The sequence below is a fragment of the Puma concolor genome, chromosome A2 (assembly GCF_028749965.1).
Source record: "Puma concolor isolate L17-30 chromosome A2, mPumCon1.1.hap2, whole genome shotgun sequence".
Lineage (NCBI taxonomy): Eukaryota > Metazoa > Chordata > Mammalia > Carnivora > Felidae > Puma > Puma concolor.
In genome coordinates this window covers 1933249-1948295 of record NC_141668.1, presented here as the reverse complement: position 1 = coordinate 1948295, position 15047 = coordinate 1933249, and the positions used below count along the sequence as shown (strand labels likewise).

At 40.6% G+C, this 15047-nt stretch overlaps 1 protein-coding gene across 9 annotated transcripts in view; it reads right to left on the bottom strand.

The window, feature by feature from the left end:
* Positions 1-15047, bottom strand: part of LMBR1 (limb development membrane protein 1) — a 199352-nt gene that overhangs the window by 58619 nt on the left and 125686 nt on the right. For 6 of the 9 annotated variants that reach the window (XM_086685405.1, XM_086685387.1, XM_086685398.1 and 3 more), the window contains 4 exons: positions 14811-14888; positions 12058-12131; positions 11739-11829; positions 10419-10485 (listed from right to left, as the gene is read on the bottom strand). The exons of 1 other annotated variant lie outside the window; for it this stretch is intronic. In XM_086685405.1, coding sequence (XP_086541531.1) covers positions 10419-10485; positions 11739-11829; positions 12058-12131; positions 14811-14888 — 310 coding nt within the window. Of the gene's footprint in view, positions 1-1549; positions 2769-5176; positions 5394-10418; positions 10486-11738; positions 11830-12057; positions 12132-14810; positions 14889-15047 lie in introns of those variants that run through there. 2 more of the 9 variants (XR_015243572.1, XM_086685413.1) reach the window with 2 other exon arrangements.

Here is a 15047-nt window from a genome sequence, read left to right as displayed (position 1 = left end):
AAAAGTCACAGGGGAATGCAAAGGACTTAGAATAACTAAAACCACTCTCAAAAAGAACAGACTTGGGCTTGGGGATGGGGGTGTGGGGGGAGAACAGACTTCACTGCCTGATCTTAAGTCTTACAATCAATCCACAGCAATCCAGACAGTGCAGTATTGAACTAGAGACAAATAGAGACATCAATGGGACAAAATAGAGTCCAGAAATAAACCCACACCCACACATACATAGACAATGGATTTTCCATAAAGTTTCCCAGGCCATTCAGAGGAAACATGAATAGACTTTTCAAGCAGTGGTGCTAGAATAATTGGCTACCCATATGCAAAAAAAAATAAATTTCAATTCAGCCCTCATCCAGTATACAGAAATTAACTCGAAATGAGTCATGGATCTAAGTACAAAACCTAAAGATATAAAACATCTAGAAGAAAACATAGGAGATGATAATCTCTGTGATTTGGGGTTAGAGAAAGATTCAGTAGATTCAACACCAAAAGTACAATCCGAAAAGAAACACTGGTAAATTTGACTTCATCAAAATTAAGGATATCGTCCTTTGAAAGATATTGTTAAAACAATACAAACATAAGCCAGCAATTGGGGAAAATATTTGCAAATCACCTATCTTGATAAGGAACTTTTATCCAGAAGAGGTAAACAGCGTCCAACACTCAAGAATGAGGAAACAACCCCCATTTTTTTAAATGGGCCAAACAAAGATCCGAAGAGATACTTCACCAAAGGAAATACACAGAGGGCAAATGAGCACTTTGGTCATCTGGGAAATGCAAGTTAAATCCATAAAGACATATCACCACACACCTATTAGAACGCCAAACATTAGCTCATGGACTATACCAGGGCAGGCTCCCCACACACTCGTGCTGAGAATGCAAAATGGGTAAGGACTCTGGAACAGTTTGGCAGTCTCTTAAAAAGTGAAGCGTACACGAGGCATTCCCTTTCCAGTTATTACTCAAGAGACAGGACAGCGTGCGCCCACACAGAGACTTGCACGTGAAAGCTCAGAGCGACTTGACTTATAACAGCCGAAAGCTGTAAACAACTCTAACGTCCTCTGGTGGGTGACAGGATAAACAAATCGTGGTCTACACGTAAAATGAAACACTACTCAACAATAAAAAATGAACTGCTGGGGTGCCTGGGTGGCTCAGTTGCTTGAACGGCCCACTTCGGCTCAGGTCATGATCTAGTGGTTCAAGCCCCGCATCTGGCTCTGTGCTGACAGCTCAGAGCCTGGAACCTGCTTCGGGTTCTGTGTCTCCCTCCCTCTCTGCCCCTCCTCTGCTCATGCTCGCTCTCTCTCTCTCTCTCTCAAAAATAAAAAATTAAACAATTGAACAAAAATGAACTGCTGACACATGCAACAACCTGGGTAAGTCTTAAAATAAATACGCTGAGTGAAAAAAGCCAGACAAAAAACCAGTACGCATTGTATGATTTCATTTACATACACTTCCAGGAGACAGGAACTAATTTATAGTTACAACAAGCAGGTCAGTGGTTGCCTGGGGATACGGGCGGGGGGGGGGGGGGGTTTGGTACAGCGGGACAGGTGTGTGGCAGGGACCACGTAGGGCCAAAAGGAAACGTTCTGACGTGACAGATATGTTCACTATTTTGATTGTGGTGATGGTTTCACACATGTACAAGTAAGTCAAAACTTGTGGGAAAGAAAAAACCCTTGTCAGTTGTACGCTTTAAATATGTACAGTTTATTGTATGTCAATTATACTCAGTAAAGCTGTGAAAATACATCGATCAGGCTGCAGAATATAAACCCCATATCGTACATGCATCTCTCAGTTTACGGCTCTGGCAACGAGATTTCATTAGAAATTCTTTATTTCTAAGTGTTTGCTGTTGTGTTCCAAGTTAAATGTTTATAGTATTTTCCGGTCACTCTCATATTCTTACGCTGTATGGGTGTGTAGGCGTTACAATGTAAGAAGGTAAGACATTTATTCCCTTTATGGAATTGACAGCCTTCCTAAGAAGTGCAGACTTTCACAACATACTTCATGTTCTCCTGCCTCTTTCCAGCACAACTAAATGTCTTTGCACAGAGTAAAATGGGAAGCGAAAAGCATGGGTTCCCGCACACGCACTAAAAGCTGTGTGCAGACAGATCGTCCCTTTCTTCAAGGAGCTCACAGCTTTATGGAGGGAAGAGAAAAGTGAGCACTTAGATCACAGTGTGCTCGGTGACGGGGCAGACACGTGCAGAAGGAAGAAGGGGTGACGGGAGAGCACACAGGCTCAGGGAAGACTTTCTCTCCGGAGGTGCTGGCTAAGCCGAGTCTCGAAGGACGGGTTAGGTGAGCCGCGGAATGGGCGGTGCACACAATCGCTCGGGGCAGATGAAGTCACACGGTTCACAGGCACGGAAAGTAGAGCAGAGTCCTCTGTGTCAGCCAGGACACCCGAAGAACACCCCAATCGCTAAAGGTGGTTCCGACGGGTGGGGCTCGGAGCGGCAGGAATCGACACCGGACACACGGGCAGGGGCGAGGTTGCAGGGACCTCCAGTGCCACCATAAGGAAACAGAACCCTACTCTAATGGCCAAAGTCTTCGAAGCACAAAGAGCAGGGCAGCGACAGGATGACAGTGACACTGGAAGAGAAGCAGAGGAGTGCTAAACTGGCCACTGAAGCTGGACTGGGCTGCGCCTGCAGAGGAGGGAGCAGGGAGGGCGCTCCCGGCCCGGTCCTGCCCATCCTACAGAGACCTCGGCTGTGACACTAGGGTGACACACAGACAACACTCAAAAGTTGACTCGCGATCGTTAAAAACAAGTAGACCTCAAGTTCAGTTAGATTTTCCCACATCAGGGACACAGACGACACAGCATGTATTTACTGTCCACTGTTCTACTGCGGGAGGGTGTTCAGTAAAATAATAGTCTGCTGAGATGAAATTCACGTATCATGAAATTAATGACTTCAAAGTAAACAGTGCAGCGCACTGAGTACATCCGCCATGTCGTGTCTAGCTAGCTAGTTCCAAAACACTCTAGTTCCGACACTCCACAGCAAACCCCAGACCCATCGGGCGGTTCCTCCCGATCAGCCCTCCCCCAAATCCCTAGCAACCCCTAAGTCACTTTGTCTCTCTGCGGTGGAGCTTCCCACTCGGGACAATTCGTGTAAACAGAATATTACAATATGTGGCCTTTTGTGCCTGGATTATTTCACTCAGCACAATGTTTTCAAGGTTCATCCATATGGTATCACTGTACCACTCCTTTTTCCTTTTTTTGGTTAAATTGTGGTAAAACACGCACAACACAGAATGTGCCATCTTAACCATTTTCAAGTGCACAGCTCAGCAGTGTTGAGTGCATTCATGCTGTTGCACAATGAACCTCCAGAACTTTCATCTGGCAAAACTGAAGCTGGACGCAGTAAAGAACAACTCTTCACCTCCTCTCCCCGCCAACCTGGCCCTGGCACCACCCCCGCTCCTGACTCTGTGATCGAGAGACTCTGTGATCCTGACTCCCAGATCGAGATCTGAGATCGCAAGAGTGATCACACAGTACTGGTTTTTGTTTTGTGACTGGCTTATCTCACGTGGACACCCTTCCTTCTTATGGCTGAACAGCATCCACCGTATTATGAACCACGATGTGTTTATGCACTGAACTGTCAATGAACTCTTGGGTTGCTTCTACCTTTTGGCTGGTTATTATTATAAGGGTCTTTTAAAATAATAAAACTAAGATACTTGGTCAAACAAGCTGGGAACGTGGAAATAAAGACAACCAGGATGGAAGCAGGACACCTGAAATTTCTTCACCGATTCTGAGGCCACAATCCACACTCAACATGGGGCACCCAGTGACACCACAAATATTTATTAACTAGATGCTGGAAGGGATAAAAAGATGCATGAAATATGGTTTGGTCCTTTAAGGGATGTGAAGTCTCTCGGGAAAGCCATACACACACGTAAGTATAACACAGGGCTGAAAGCGTGCCCAGCTTCATGTGTGACCAGCGTGTGACTCGGCCTTAGAGGACGGGGAGGAACCCGAAGACAGAGAGACTGAGGAGAGAGGGCTGGGGGAGCAACGCGAACCCAAGCTCAGAGAGGGAGAAATGGAGTTGTAAATATCACACCAACTTTAGTCAAAGACTATTTATACGCTACAAATTCATTTGGTCCTAATATGAAGGCAACTTAATTTAGCAGTCCAGATGAAGTGGAGTATGTGAATTTTAATAAAGTAAAACCCAGTGAATGAGAATGATAATCACTGTCCAAGAAGCACCTGAGTGCTGATTTTTCACACAGGTGAAGGGTTAAGCCCCCCCAAAGCGGACAAGAACGGTCTACTCTCTTCCTGAAGGAAACATCCAGAGACGGGGCTTCTGCAGCGTCTCCCAGTAACACTTCCTCGCTCGGAAAAGTAAACACTTCCGTTCTTCAGCTTTGCTTTCACTCCCTACTCTATTCTCCTCAAAGAATGAACACCTGTCTAGAGTCCACCTCATGAACATTCCCTAACAATAAAATATTGTTTTAAAATCACACACTCAGCTCTCTCTGCTTGGCTGTTTACACAAGTCTGATTCTTTTCACTTTTTTTGTAAGGGAAACGGGAAGGAAGAAGCAAACGTGTGAAATTGTTAGCAAGATGAAACTGAGTGTCGCCACTGGGTGTCGGCATGAGGAGGGAGAGGCATCTAACATAACTCCCAGGTTTCTGCTTTGGCCCTTTAGATAGAAAGTGGCCAAGGACTGAAGGGAAGTACAGGGGAGGGAGGGAGGGACTGACGGACGGACGGAGATACGCACACACAAAGTATAGATCCTACAGTAGGGACGGAATACACAGTTGGGATAACCTGCTCTTAGCCCAGGGGTAGGTGCTGGGTTGGAGGTTTGGGTTTGGGGACAAGTGTATGCGTGTAGTCGAGGAGCAGTAAAAGAGATAGATAGCTAAAGAACGGCCAAAGGAGGAAGAAAACAACAGGGGAATGGGGACCAAAAAAAAGGAGAGAGACGGGAAGTGGGATTACAAACAGCAAATGCCATGGAGCAATTAAGGTGAAAACAGAACCCACAAGACGGCACAATTAAGAGGTCACTGGTGACCTGAACAGAAAGAGATAATTAAGTGTTCTTGAGTTTGAAATTCACTTACAGATGACTGAGTTCCAGTACAGGAAATGATCTCGAAACCTTTTCCTCTTTTAATTCCCACTGGACAGCACACAGAAGTCAGGAGTCAACAGAAGAAACAAGAACGCTGACCAAAGAGTTAGGATCCAGGTAACCCCAGGTGAGGACTTCACAACTCCCGCGGAGGCACCAGCTACGTCCACATACGCACGCAAGATCTGAAGACCTCTGAACAGGGGCTTAGGATTAAAACAGGTGGTCACAATGAATTTTAGCTTGATCCTTAATTTGAATATTCTTTATAATGAGAATCTGTTCACGTCTATACTTGTATAATTAAAATTAATTTTAAAATAAAACTTCCTACAAATAAGGAGATAATATGCTCACTGGTCTCAGAATTGACTATGTACAGGTGTACTATTAAGTATTCTCAGCCAGGTTAGAGGTCTTTATTCTTAGTACAAAGACCCTTACTGTAGTTTACTGTCTAGTTTTAATTGTAACATTTTAATTACTAACATTTTAAAAAATGACATCTTAAGCCTCCTTCTAGCTAAATTATCCTAACTAGAATTATTTTCATATAAAACATACTTTACGACTATTTGAATGATGTCAACAGATGGCTAAGTTATTTAGTTAATGTGTGGCCAACGTGACATTTTCTCAGACAGACTATATGTCCTGAAACATGAGCAGGCATCAGAAGAACCTAACAAGTAGATCCTGAGAATATAAGCATTTAGGGATTGAGCATCAGTTAGTCTCCTAACTCTTTTAGACATGTGACACAGAATACTTTCTCTTTATTGTTAAAAATCATTACTAGATATACAAATGTATTATTCAGTTATAAGAACAATAGTAATCAACCAAAAGGCAATTAGTACCACACTCTCTGCAATGTAACAATATCAGTAAGTCATCTACAAATTTTTTGCTGAGAAATTTTCAGTAGGGAGTTTAAAATTATCTTTACATCAAAGTCATAGTTAGGAATACTTATTATGATTTATACTTCTATTTTGCACTTGTCATTTCTTTTTTTTTTAATATTTGGTTATTTTTGAGAGAGAGAGAGAGAGAGTGAGTGAGTAGGGGAGGAGCAGAGAGAGAGGGAGACACAGGATTCGAAGGGGGCTCTGCATGCACAACATAGAGCCTGATGCAGGGCTCGAGCTCACAAACCGTCAGATGCTCAACCAACCGAGCCACCCAGGCGCCCCTTCACTTGTCAATTCTAAGCATCGTTTGCTTCTGTTTTACACTAAGAATTGGAGAGAACTGGTCCAGGGTAAAGATTAATTAGTATATTCACGAAACCCCAAATAAAGAACTCTCCAAACTGCTCTGGTTTTTAAACAGGTTCCCTTGCTCAAGGAACAAAAGAGAAATCCACTTTATCTCCTGCAAGATGAGGGCCTAGATGGGACCCATCGATGAGAAACACATGGAAATAGTAAAAAAATTCAAGGTGATTCAAAGGGATAAATGTTTTTGTTTCTGTTTTAATATCGTAAGTACATTTTCTTTTAAAACTCTGCAGTTGGGCCTTACATAATTACAAGTTATAGAAAGCTTCAGGATAATAAAATAACTATAAAAATAATCTTAAAATAGAAATTAGTAACAGTCCTGCAAGGTCTGCTGGTTGCATTTGAGAAAAAATTCTCCTGTTAAAGGAGCCTGCAAATAACAAGGCAAAAAGAGGTCAATCAGTAGTTTCTTGATTAAGCAAAATAAAGAGTGTGTCAGCAATCGTACAGTCTGTTCTTACAGAATTCACTCCTGCCTCTGGAGTATTTCGTTGCAAAGAGTTTGGGCCTCCACAGAGTCCATTCAGCCTGGGCCTGCCCTACTCTCACCTGGCTCACCGGCCACCTTTATGTCTGTGAAACCAGACAGTAAACTGTTTACACACTTGGACATCAAGTCCCCCAAAATGTCGGATTCTTCTAAACTGACATCTAAAGAGGCAGCAAAACAGTGTTTTGGAAATCATGCGCACTGCCGTGGCATTACTCTTAAAGAGCTTTAAAGAGTTCGAGTAAGAAATGGGAGACTCAGAATCTTTGTGTTTCCTACAGACAACTATCATTTATATGAATTATACCCGACTAAAAATACACGGTCAAAGTCTTTCTCCCAACCTAATTCTCGCTGCCCAAGTAATATGCTTATAAAATCTACTCTTGTCGTAATTTTTCAGATCAGTACAAAATTTTCCATACTCAAATGTAAGATCCTGATCAAAGGAAGTCTTTAATAAATGTGTCCTATCACCCGGGCACTGGAGTCTGAAGCTACAGTTTAATGATGCCTATGGTGTACCAACAGTGCCAGTGAGCCCTGAAAACACAAAAAACTCAGAGAACATTTTTGAAACGAAAATACCAACACATCAATCCTTTTATGCAGGATTCAATGTTATTTTCAATGTACAATTAAAATGAAAACCATCACCAATAAATGGCTGAAATAAGAGGAAAGCTGCTCGCATACAGGTAACGGCGGGGTTTTCCTCACTCTTTCACTTCTCATTTCACTGCAAGTGATGAGGTGCTGCTGGTGGAATTCACAGGAGCAAACGAGAGCATTTAGGGTCAGGGTTTCCTTGTGAGAGGCAGTGAGAAAGAGTGACAAATTTCACAGCTTGGAATCTGGTTGTTAAATACATCCTCTATTCTGGGCTTCTGAGCTTTTCAGCTAGGAAATCAAAACCCTGTTCTACACTAGGATAATATTCATGACAATTCTCCACATCTCATCTTCTTAAAATCAAAGACTCCGTTCCAAAGGGTTAATAGAGGAATTACAAAGTAACTCTCTAGTTTGCATTTCCCATAATACTAAAATAAAGCTTCTTCTTTTAGTCTAGAAATTTGCTTTTTTAATACTGTGAAAAGCCTCCATGAATCTGTTTAACGTATTTACTTCTTTTCATCTATTCAGTGCCACCGGGCATAACATGTAATGCAGTGCGTGTTGATATTTTGCAAAGCGCCACATGACTCACTGTACCCTAATGCACTCCATTAATCCTGTTTGGACAGCTGGGCCCAGGCATTTGTTAGCTGCATTTTAATTGTCCCATCTTTCTTTTTCTTCTTGTTATTTATCTCTATGGCAAACTACTCAGGAATTTAATTTGTTGATCTTCAAAAAGCAAATTTTGCCATTAATTTGTTTTCTTTGTATTAAAAGTAGACTCAGCATGTAATGCGCTTCCATAAAATCGGTATATATCACTAGTAACCATCTTAAATAACAGATCACGCTAAGTGAGTTTCGTAACTAAGTGGTAGGGTGGCTATAACATCACAGAAGTTACTTGTTGGACCGTCACAACACAAATGATACCGCTCAGTTATAAATGAAGTTACTAACATGCATACTTTCGGCATTTTCAAGATTAACACACCATAAGCAGATGTCAAAACAATAACTAGTCCTATAAAGCCAACACAAAAGAGGTAAGACCACTGAGTAAACAAGCTTTGTATTCGTCTCTGCAACAGTGGTCCCTTTACGTTTATACTTAGATTTCACTTCTTACTAAAACACGAAATTCTCTGTAGCACATAACCATACAGTCTATATTTTCTTCACACAGCCCACTTCCCCGACTGGCAGCGAGTCTTGAGTAAGTAACGGAGGCGATACGAGAGGTAAACAAAAGCAACGCAAAGCTACTAGACATTTTTGTTAGGAGCGAGTTGCTGAGGTTGAACGATGGATCCTTCTAATCATTTGTGGACACTCTGGAGTTGAAAGCTGAGTCCGGAAGGCCAAACAGAACTGCTTGGCGGAAATTTTTGTCTGAAATAATATTTCACCAAGAAGGGAGATCACAGCCTGCAACAGTGCTTTATAAAAGAGAAGAATAGGCCAAATGAAGCTCTGTTCAACTGTCTCAATGACTAAGTGGAAATATATTACTGTTCAAAGATGATCAAAATTCCCAGAAGTTGAAAACTTGAGAAAACTGTATAAATGACAGGCAAGTAAGAAACTAAAAAACTAACGGATCTCCTTGAAATCTGCATGTGCTCTCAAAAACCTCAGTTTTCAAGTCTATCACACGAACACAAAACAGCTTAAAATAAATCTTCACACATTTTCAATTTTTTAAACCACACACTAAATTGTAAGTTTAAAAAAAAAACATTTCATATAAGAAAAACTAGTTTAATATTTCTAGACATTCAACATCTTTTTTTGAATATCACAGTTTCCTCACTGATGAGGGACCATAAGGCAAGCTGAGGGCAAAGTACATATCCCCACCCTCCCCACCTCTGGTGGGACACGTGTGATATTCCTCAGACCCTCCTGGCTGCCCAAGGACAAAGGAAAAGAAAGGAAAAACTGGCTAACTGATAGAGATCACAGTCCTACAGGACGTGAATCTCCATTAGTTTACAAATGTCTTAGTAAATTACAAGGAAAAGCCAATCGCATCAATAGCCTAATCTCCAGAAACCTGTAGACTCAGTTTCCTGGAGCCCCAACATCACCATCCCCTCCACAGTGATGTGGGAAACAAAGGCAAGAAGGAGATGACACGTAACATTAAGTTTCTTTACAACCTGCAGCCCATTCACAAATACTTGAGGCAAATACAAAGTATAACGTTTCTCCAGGAACCCCCTGTGATCACGATGTTAATACCTCACTAGAGGGAAAACAACCTTAGCGTGACCACAGCCAGGCCTGCAGGATCCTGTGAGTCCTCAGTAGCATATGTAAATCTCCTTGGAAACTTCCCCTGGACTTTATTTACCTCCTCAACTCCATAGTAAATAACCAGTCACTCTTCACAACCCCAGGGCAGCATTTTCTGCCCATGGGTCCTGTCCCTGTGCTTTAATGATCGACTTTTTGCACCAAAGACGTCTTCAAGAATTCTTTCTTGGCCATTAGCTCCGAACTCCACCATCACCCTAATACCTCATCACTCACGAGAGAACTCAAAAGCTTAACTAGTCAGTGGGAAAAACTGTCCGTTGTTTGGAGAAGGAATATTTTTTTAAGTATTCAAAAAAAAAATGGTCTTTATCTGAAAAAAGTAAAGTAGTGTTTTGGTATAACTCTCTATACAGACAAACCACAGGAGTTCTAAAATAGTCTGGAAGGACATATTATATTTCAAAGGATGATTTTTTGGAAAACGTTCAGAAACTAAAAGTCAAGGCAGAAGTTTAGAAAAGATACAGTTAAAAGGTATGGACTTTAAATGGACATTTCTCACATAAACTTACCCAGTGTTCTTGACATCACAGGCAGGGCGGAGCTCAAGACCAAGATGGACACACAATTCCCAATGATCTGTGCGGGGGTCAGAAGGAACACTGGGCAGTTAGACTGCAGGATGATAAACACGATCGATCCATTCATGTTCTGGGAACTCACCACACACTCTCCTCATCCTGTACTACTGTACTGGATTTGGTTAATTTCTTAATGATATTAGTCAACACAGAATTTAAAGAGAATAAGAAATGTTTTCTACAAACACTCAGAGTCATATGTCAGTTCTACCAGATATTTACAGCATCTGGCACAAGTAGGAAGTTACAGAACACTTAAATTACTTTCTGTGTACCTCAGACAATGCATTTTACATTACTGACTGAGGGTGCCAATTTTAAAAAGATTTGCCCGTCAACTAAAAAAGAATGACTACGTTTAATACTTCTCACTATATTTTTAAAGCCAGACTACTGCTCAGGAGATAGAATTTGTTCAACTATTCTAAGATTTAATATCAAAAAGCTAGAAATCTAAAACCCCTAAATTCTAGTGATTCATTTCCAATGTGCCCTATGCTTACTCTTTCATATAAAATAAAAGGAGCTGAAAATACCGATTAATACTGATGATCACTTAAACTAGATGCTAAGCATCTCAAGAAGTCCCAGCATTCTATAGATAGGTAAATCAAGTACACGAAGTTCTCTTTTGAGATAGGCTGGAAAATATGTGATATGTAATAAAAACAGAAGCAACCAGCAGCTCTTACTAGTCATTTTCCAGTGACAGCCTGTGGGAATATTTTAAAAAGATGCGGTCACTATATACGGTAACCGTCTTTGTTATTCCAAAACCAATGACACATCCTAGGAAGTCAAATTAGCCTCAGACTACAAAACGTTTCTGAATAGAACTCTTCCGTCTTGCTTTAATTATTCAAATTTGAAATACTTGGTCTCTACTACTTGTAGCAACTAAGTTCTTCAGATTTCAAACAAGCTCCCTGAAGTACAGTTTGCACAATCAAAGTTACTCATTAGCAATACGTTTTCTTCAGAGGAGAAAGAGTCCTTTCAGGAGCCTTCCGCAGCCAGTTAGCAAGCGCTGCAGGTCTGCGCATTTACAAGTGAATGGAAGCCATCCAAATTAAACAGAGCAGCACAACCTTTTCCCACTCATTCAGCATTCTGAAAATCTTCCAGTTTGCGTTTATGCGATTTACAAACAAATACCTATCACCGCAAATGAACCATTCAGGGTGATTATGACATAAAACACCTCCTTTGCCTTGGAAGGCAAAACGGAAGCACAGCCACCTAAGACTTTACCTTTGTCATAGTTGTGTCATCCTTCTTGGGAATAAAGTTTCCGAAAAACCGGAGGCTATAGAAACCGACGACAGAGGACACCATAAGATAGCTGTGAGAATCAAGGAAAAAACTCTCCAAAGAATGCAAGTTTCCTTAAGTTCTCAGCAGTCTTCAAAAAGTCTTAAGGCTCAAAGGGAAAACAACAAAAAGCCACTTGGCATGCTTGAGGAAGACTGACTTGTTTTTCCTTCTAGGCGAGTGTCTTAGTAAATTACCACTGTCCCAGAAAACTGGACAGAAAACTTGTTGACAGAATGCTGAGTTAAAGAAAGGATACAAAATCAAAATGATCTCAAGTGCAGCTCCCACAAAACCGAAAGCAGACAGAGAAGCATTTCCTATCCCAGGGCCCTGTGGGGGAAAAAAACCGCTTTCAGAATGACACTATATATTTGGATTCCCTAAGACTATTAAGTAAATATCGGAATTAAGAATGTTTAATACTCTGGAGTAACATCTACATTTTTAAAGGACAATAAACTATGACATTAGACTGAGTTCATCAACTAATTGAAGCACATGTTAACAATTTTAGCAAACTCAAAACATCTCCGAATTATCTCAAATGTAATTTACTTATCAAAATGATATTATGCTTATTGTTAAGTCCTGAATATTACTGGAAGCAATTTTTTAAACAGTTTCGTAGGAATAAATATATAATTATTTAAATGAACCCTAAGACAACATATAAAAATTATACAATTAAAACATGTCAAAGTAAGCTAAGCATACAGAGAAAGTGAATGTGCATATCCTATTTCCACACTTGAAGGTTCTCTCTCCCCAAATCTTCCTTAGGAATTCAGACGTTTTTTAAAAATATAACAATTAACACAGACTTTTTTTAATGTCATGCTATGCATTTTTTCCTAAACATTGTACCTATTCTCAAAATCTATCTTTACCTAGAACTTAAAAAACAAACAAAAACTAATATTTATTAATGAGACCAGACAGGCAAAAAAAATAATAATTTTTTACTAAAGTAGGAGCAATATTTTCAAAGTTTGCCAATTAAAGGAACTATTCAAATATGAACTACTGTCAGCTTTAACAGAAGTACCCAGAAAATTAAGAAGGTATAGTCAAGCTAATAAAAAATAAACCAATAAAGTGGTGCCTGGGTGATTCAGTTGGTTAAGGATCTGACTTCAGCTCAGGTCATGATCTCACGGTTCATGAGTTCAAGCCCCACGTCAGGCTCTGTGCTGACAGCTCGGCCTGGAGCCTGCTTCGGATTCTGTGTCCCTCTCTCGCTCTGCCCCTCTTCCGCTCATGCTCCGTCTCTTTCTCTCTCTCTCTCTCTCAAGAATAAATAAGCACTAAAAAATTTTAAAAATAAATAAAGCAATAAATAATATCATACGTATCATATATACATTCTAATTTTGGCATAAAGAAGTAAGAAGAGGGGCGCATGGGTGGCTACGTCAGTTAAGCATCTGACATCAGCTCTGGTCATGATCTCACTGTTCATGGGTTCAAGCACTGCATCGGGGTCTGTGCTGACAGCTCAGAGCCTGGAGCCTGTTTTGGATTCTGAGTCTCCCTCTCTACTGCCCCTTCCCTGCTCACACTCTGTCTCTCTCTCCTTCAAAAATAAATATTTAAAAAAAAAAAAAAAAAGAGGTAAGAATACCCATGACAATTTCATATACATAAATAAGGCAAAGAACTTATCAACTTTTTCTCAATCTTTTGAGAAAGAAATGAATAATGCTAATAATAGAAAGCTTATTGGCTGGGCTGAAAAACATTTTGGAAATATTCCATCTCGAGAGAAGACCTACGGGCAGGATCAAGATGATGTGATGTATTTAAACAATCACACATGGACCCTACCAGGTGTAAGTTCCTCTCTATGGTACACTAACGGATGGCACAAAAGTGTACCGTGGGTGCTTGGGACTGACGCAGGGTGCAATATCTAAAGGAGGGTCACAAAGTGAATAGGGCCACCAAGTCACGGTAGGTGACTTCCTGCTCTATCAATGGATTTGGGTCTAATCAAAAGCTAAAGACCAGGTTGTAGATGAAGGAGGACTGTCTAGTGTTGTTGTCTGCCTGTGGAACGAGGTACCCAGAGCATCTGGCAGACTAGACACCAGGCAGTGACAGAGGGCACAAGGTCCAGCAGAAGTTAGAGGAGGGCAGGATCTAAATGGAGAATACGGCTGCAAACATTAGCTCTGAAAAGAGCAGGGTGTCTCCGTCTTAGACCCAGGGAAGAAATTTAGGTTGATATTGGCTTTTTTCTATGAAAAGACAGGTGTATCACCTGTTTAGAGGGAGAAGTGGCACCAAAGCCTGAATGAGTTTGGAAGCCCTTTCTATGGGGTATGGGGAGACTGCTGACTTGGAGAAATATTAGAAAGTGTTACAACGTAAATACTATTTTAAGGAATCAAAAGTGTACAGAGACACCTAGAAGTACGCCAGATATGAATCTGTAGTGATAACTACCTTCTATACAGAGAATATATCCAAAAAGGCTGACAGAATTTAAAAGAATCATCAAGTTTTAAACAAGCGAGAAAACACAATTAATTCATGAAAAGATGTACATCTGACTCTTCTCCAGTAACTAAACTAAATGATTTAGTAAACTGAATCACAAAATGTGTCATTCTTTTGAAGCATAAATGCCTACAAGCCATATATTTGGACCTTTGGCAAAGACAATGAATCAATCTAAAAAACTCCTCCGATACCACTATTTCACAGAGTACACATTTTCTTAAAGAATTACAAATATGAACTTCTGTGAAAAAACAAACAAACTGTGATACAAAAGTCTACAAGGAAACTCTGGTATTTGATAAAAGGGCTGGCCAACCCAAAGTAGGAAATTAGAAACAAAAGACACAGTTTACAAACACTGTGTATGAAGGCTGTTTACATAAAGAACTTCATACAATCTGATACATACTTGCAGAAAGGTGAATGTTGTAAATTACTTATTTTAAAACACTCAGGGTATATACAAAGAGCACTTGTGCAAAAGAAAAGACTTTGAAAGCACTTTACCCTTGTTCCCTTTGGCATGGCTGTTTCATCAACCAACAGGCAAAGAATATTACAGGCCACCAGGAGGACCGAGATGAACTGCAACACAGACAGTGAGCGTCAGTTCTCAGTGAGCGTCGATACACATGGATGAGAATCTCAGTTGCTGACCAAATATATGCTTCGGTTAGTGGAAAAGCAGGCAAGACCAAAATTCTATGTATAAACAAACTGTAAGGACTCAACTAACTGCAAAAA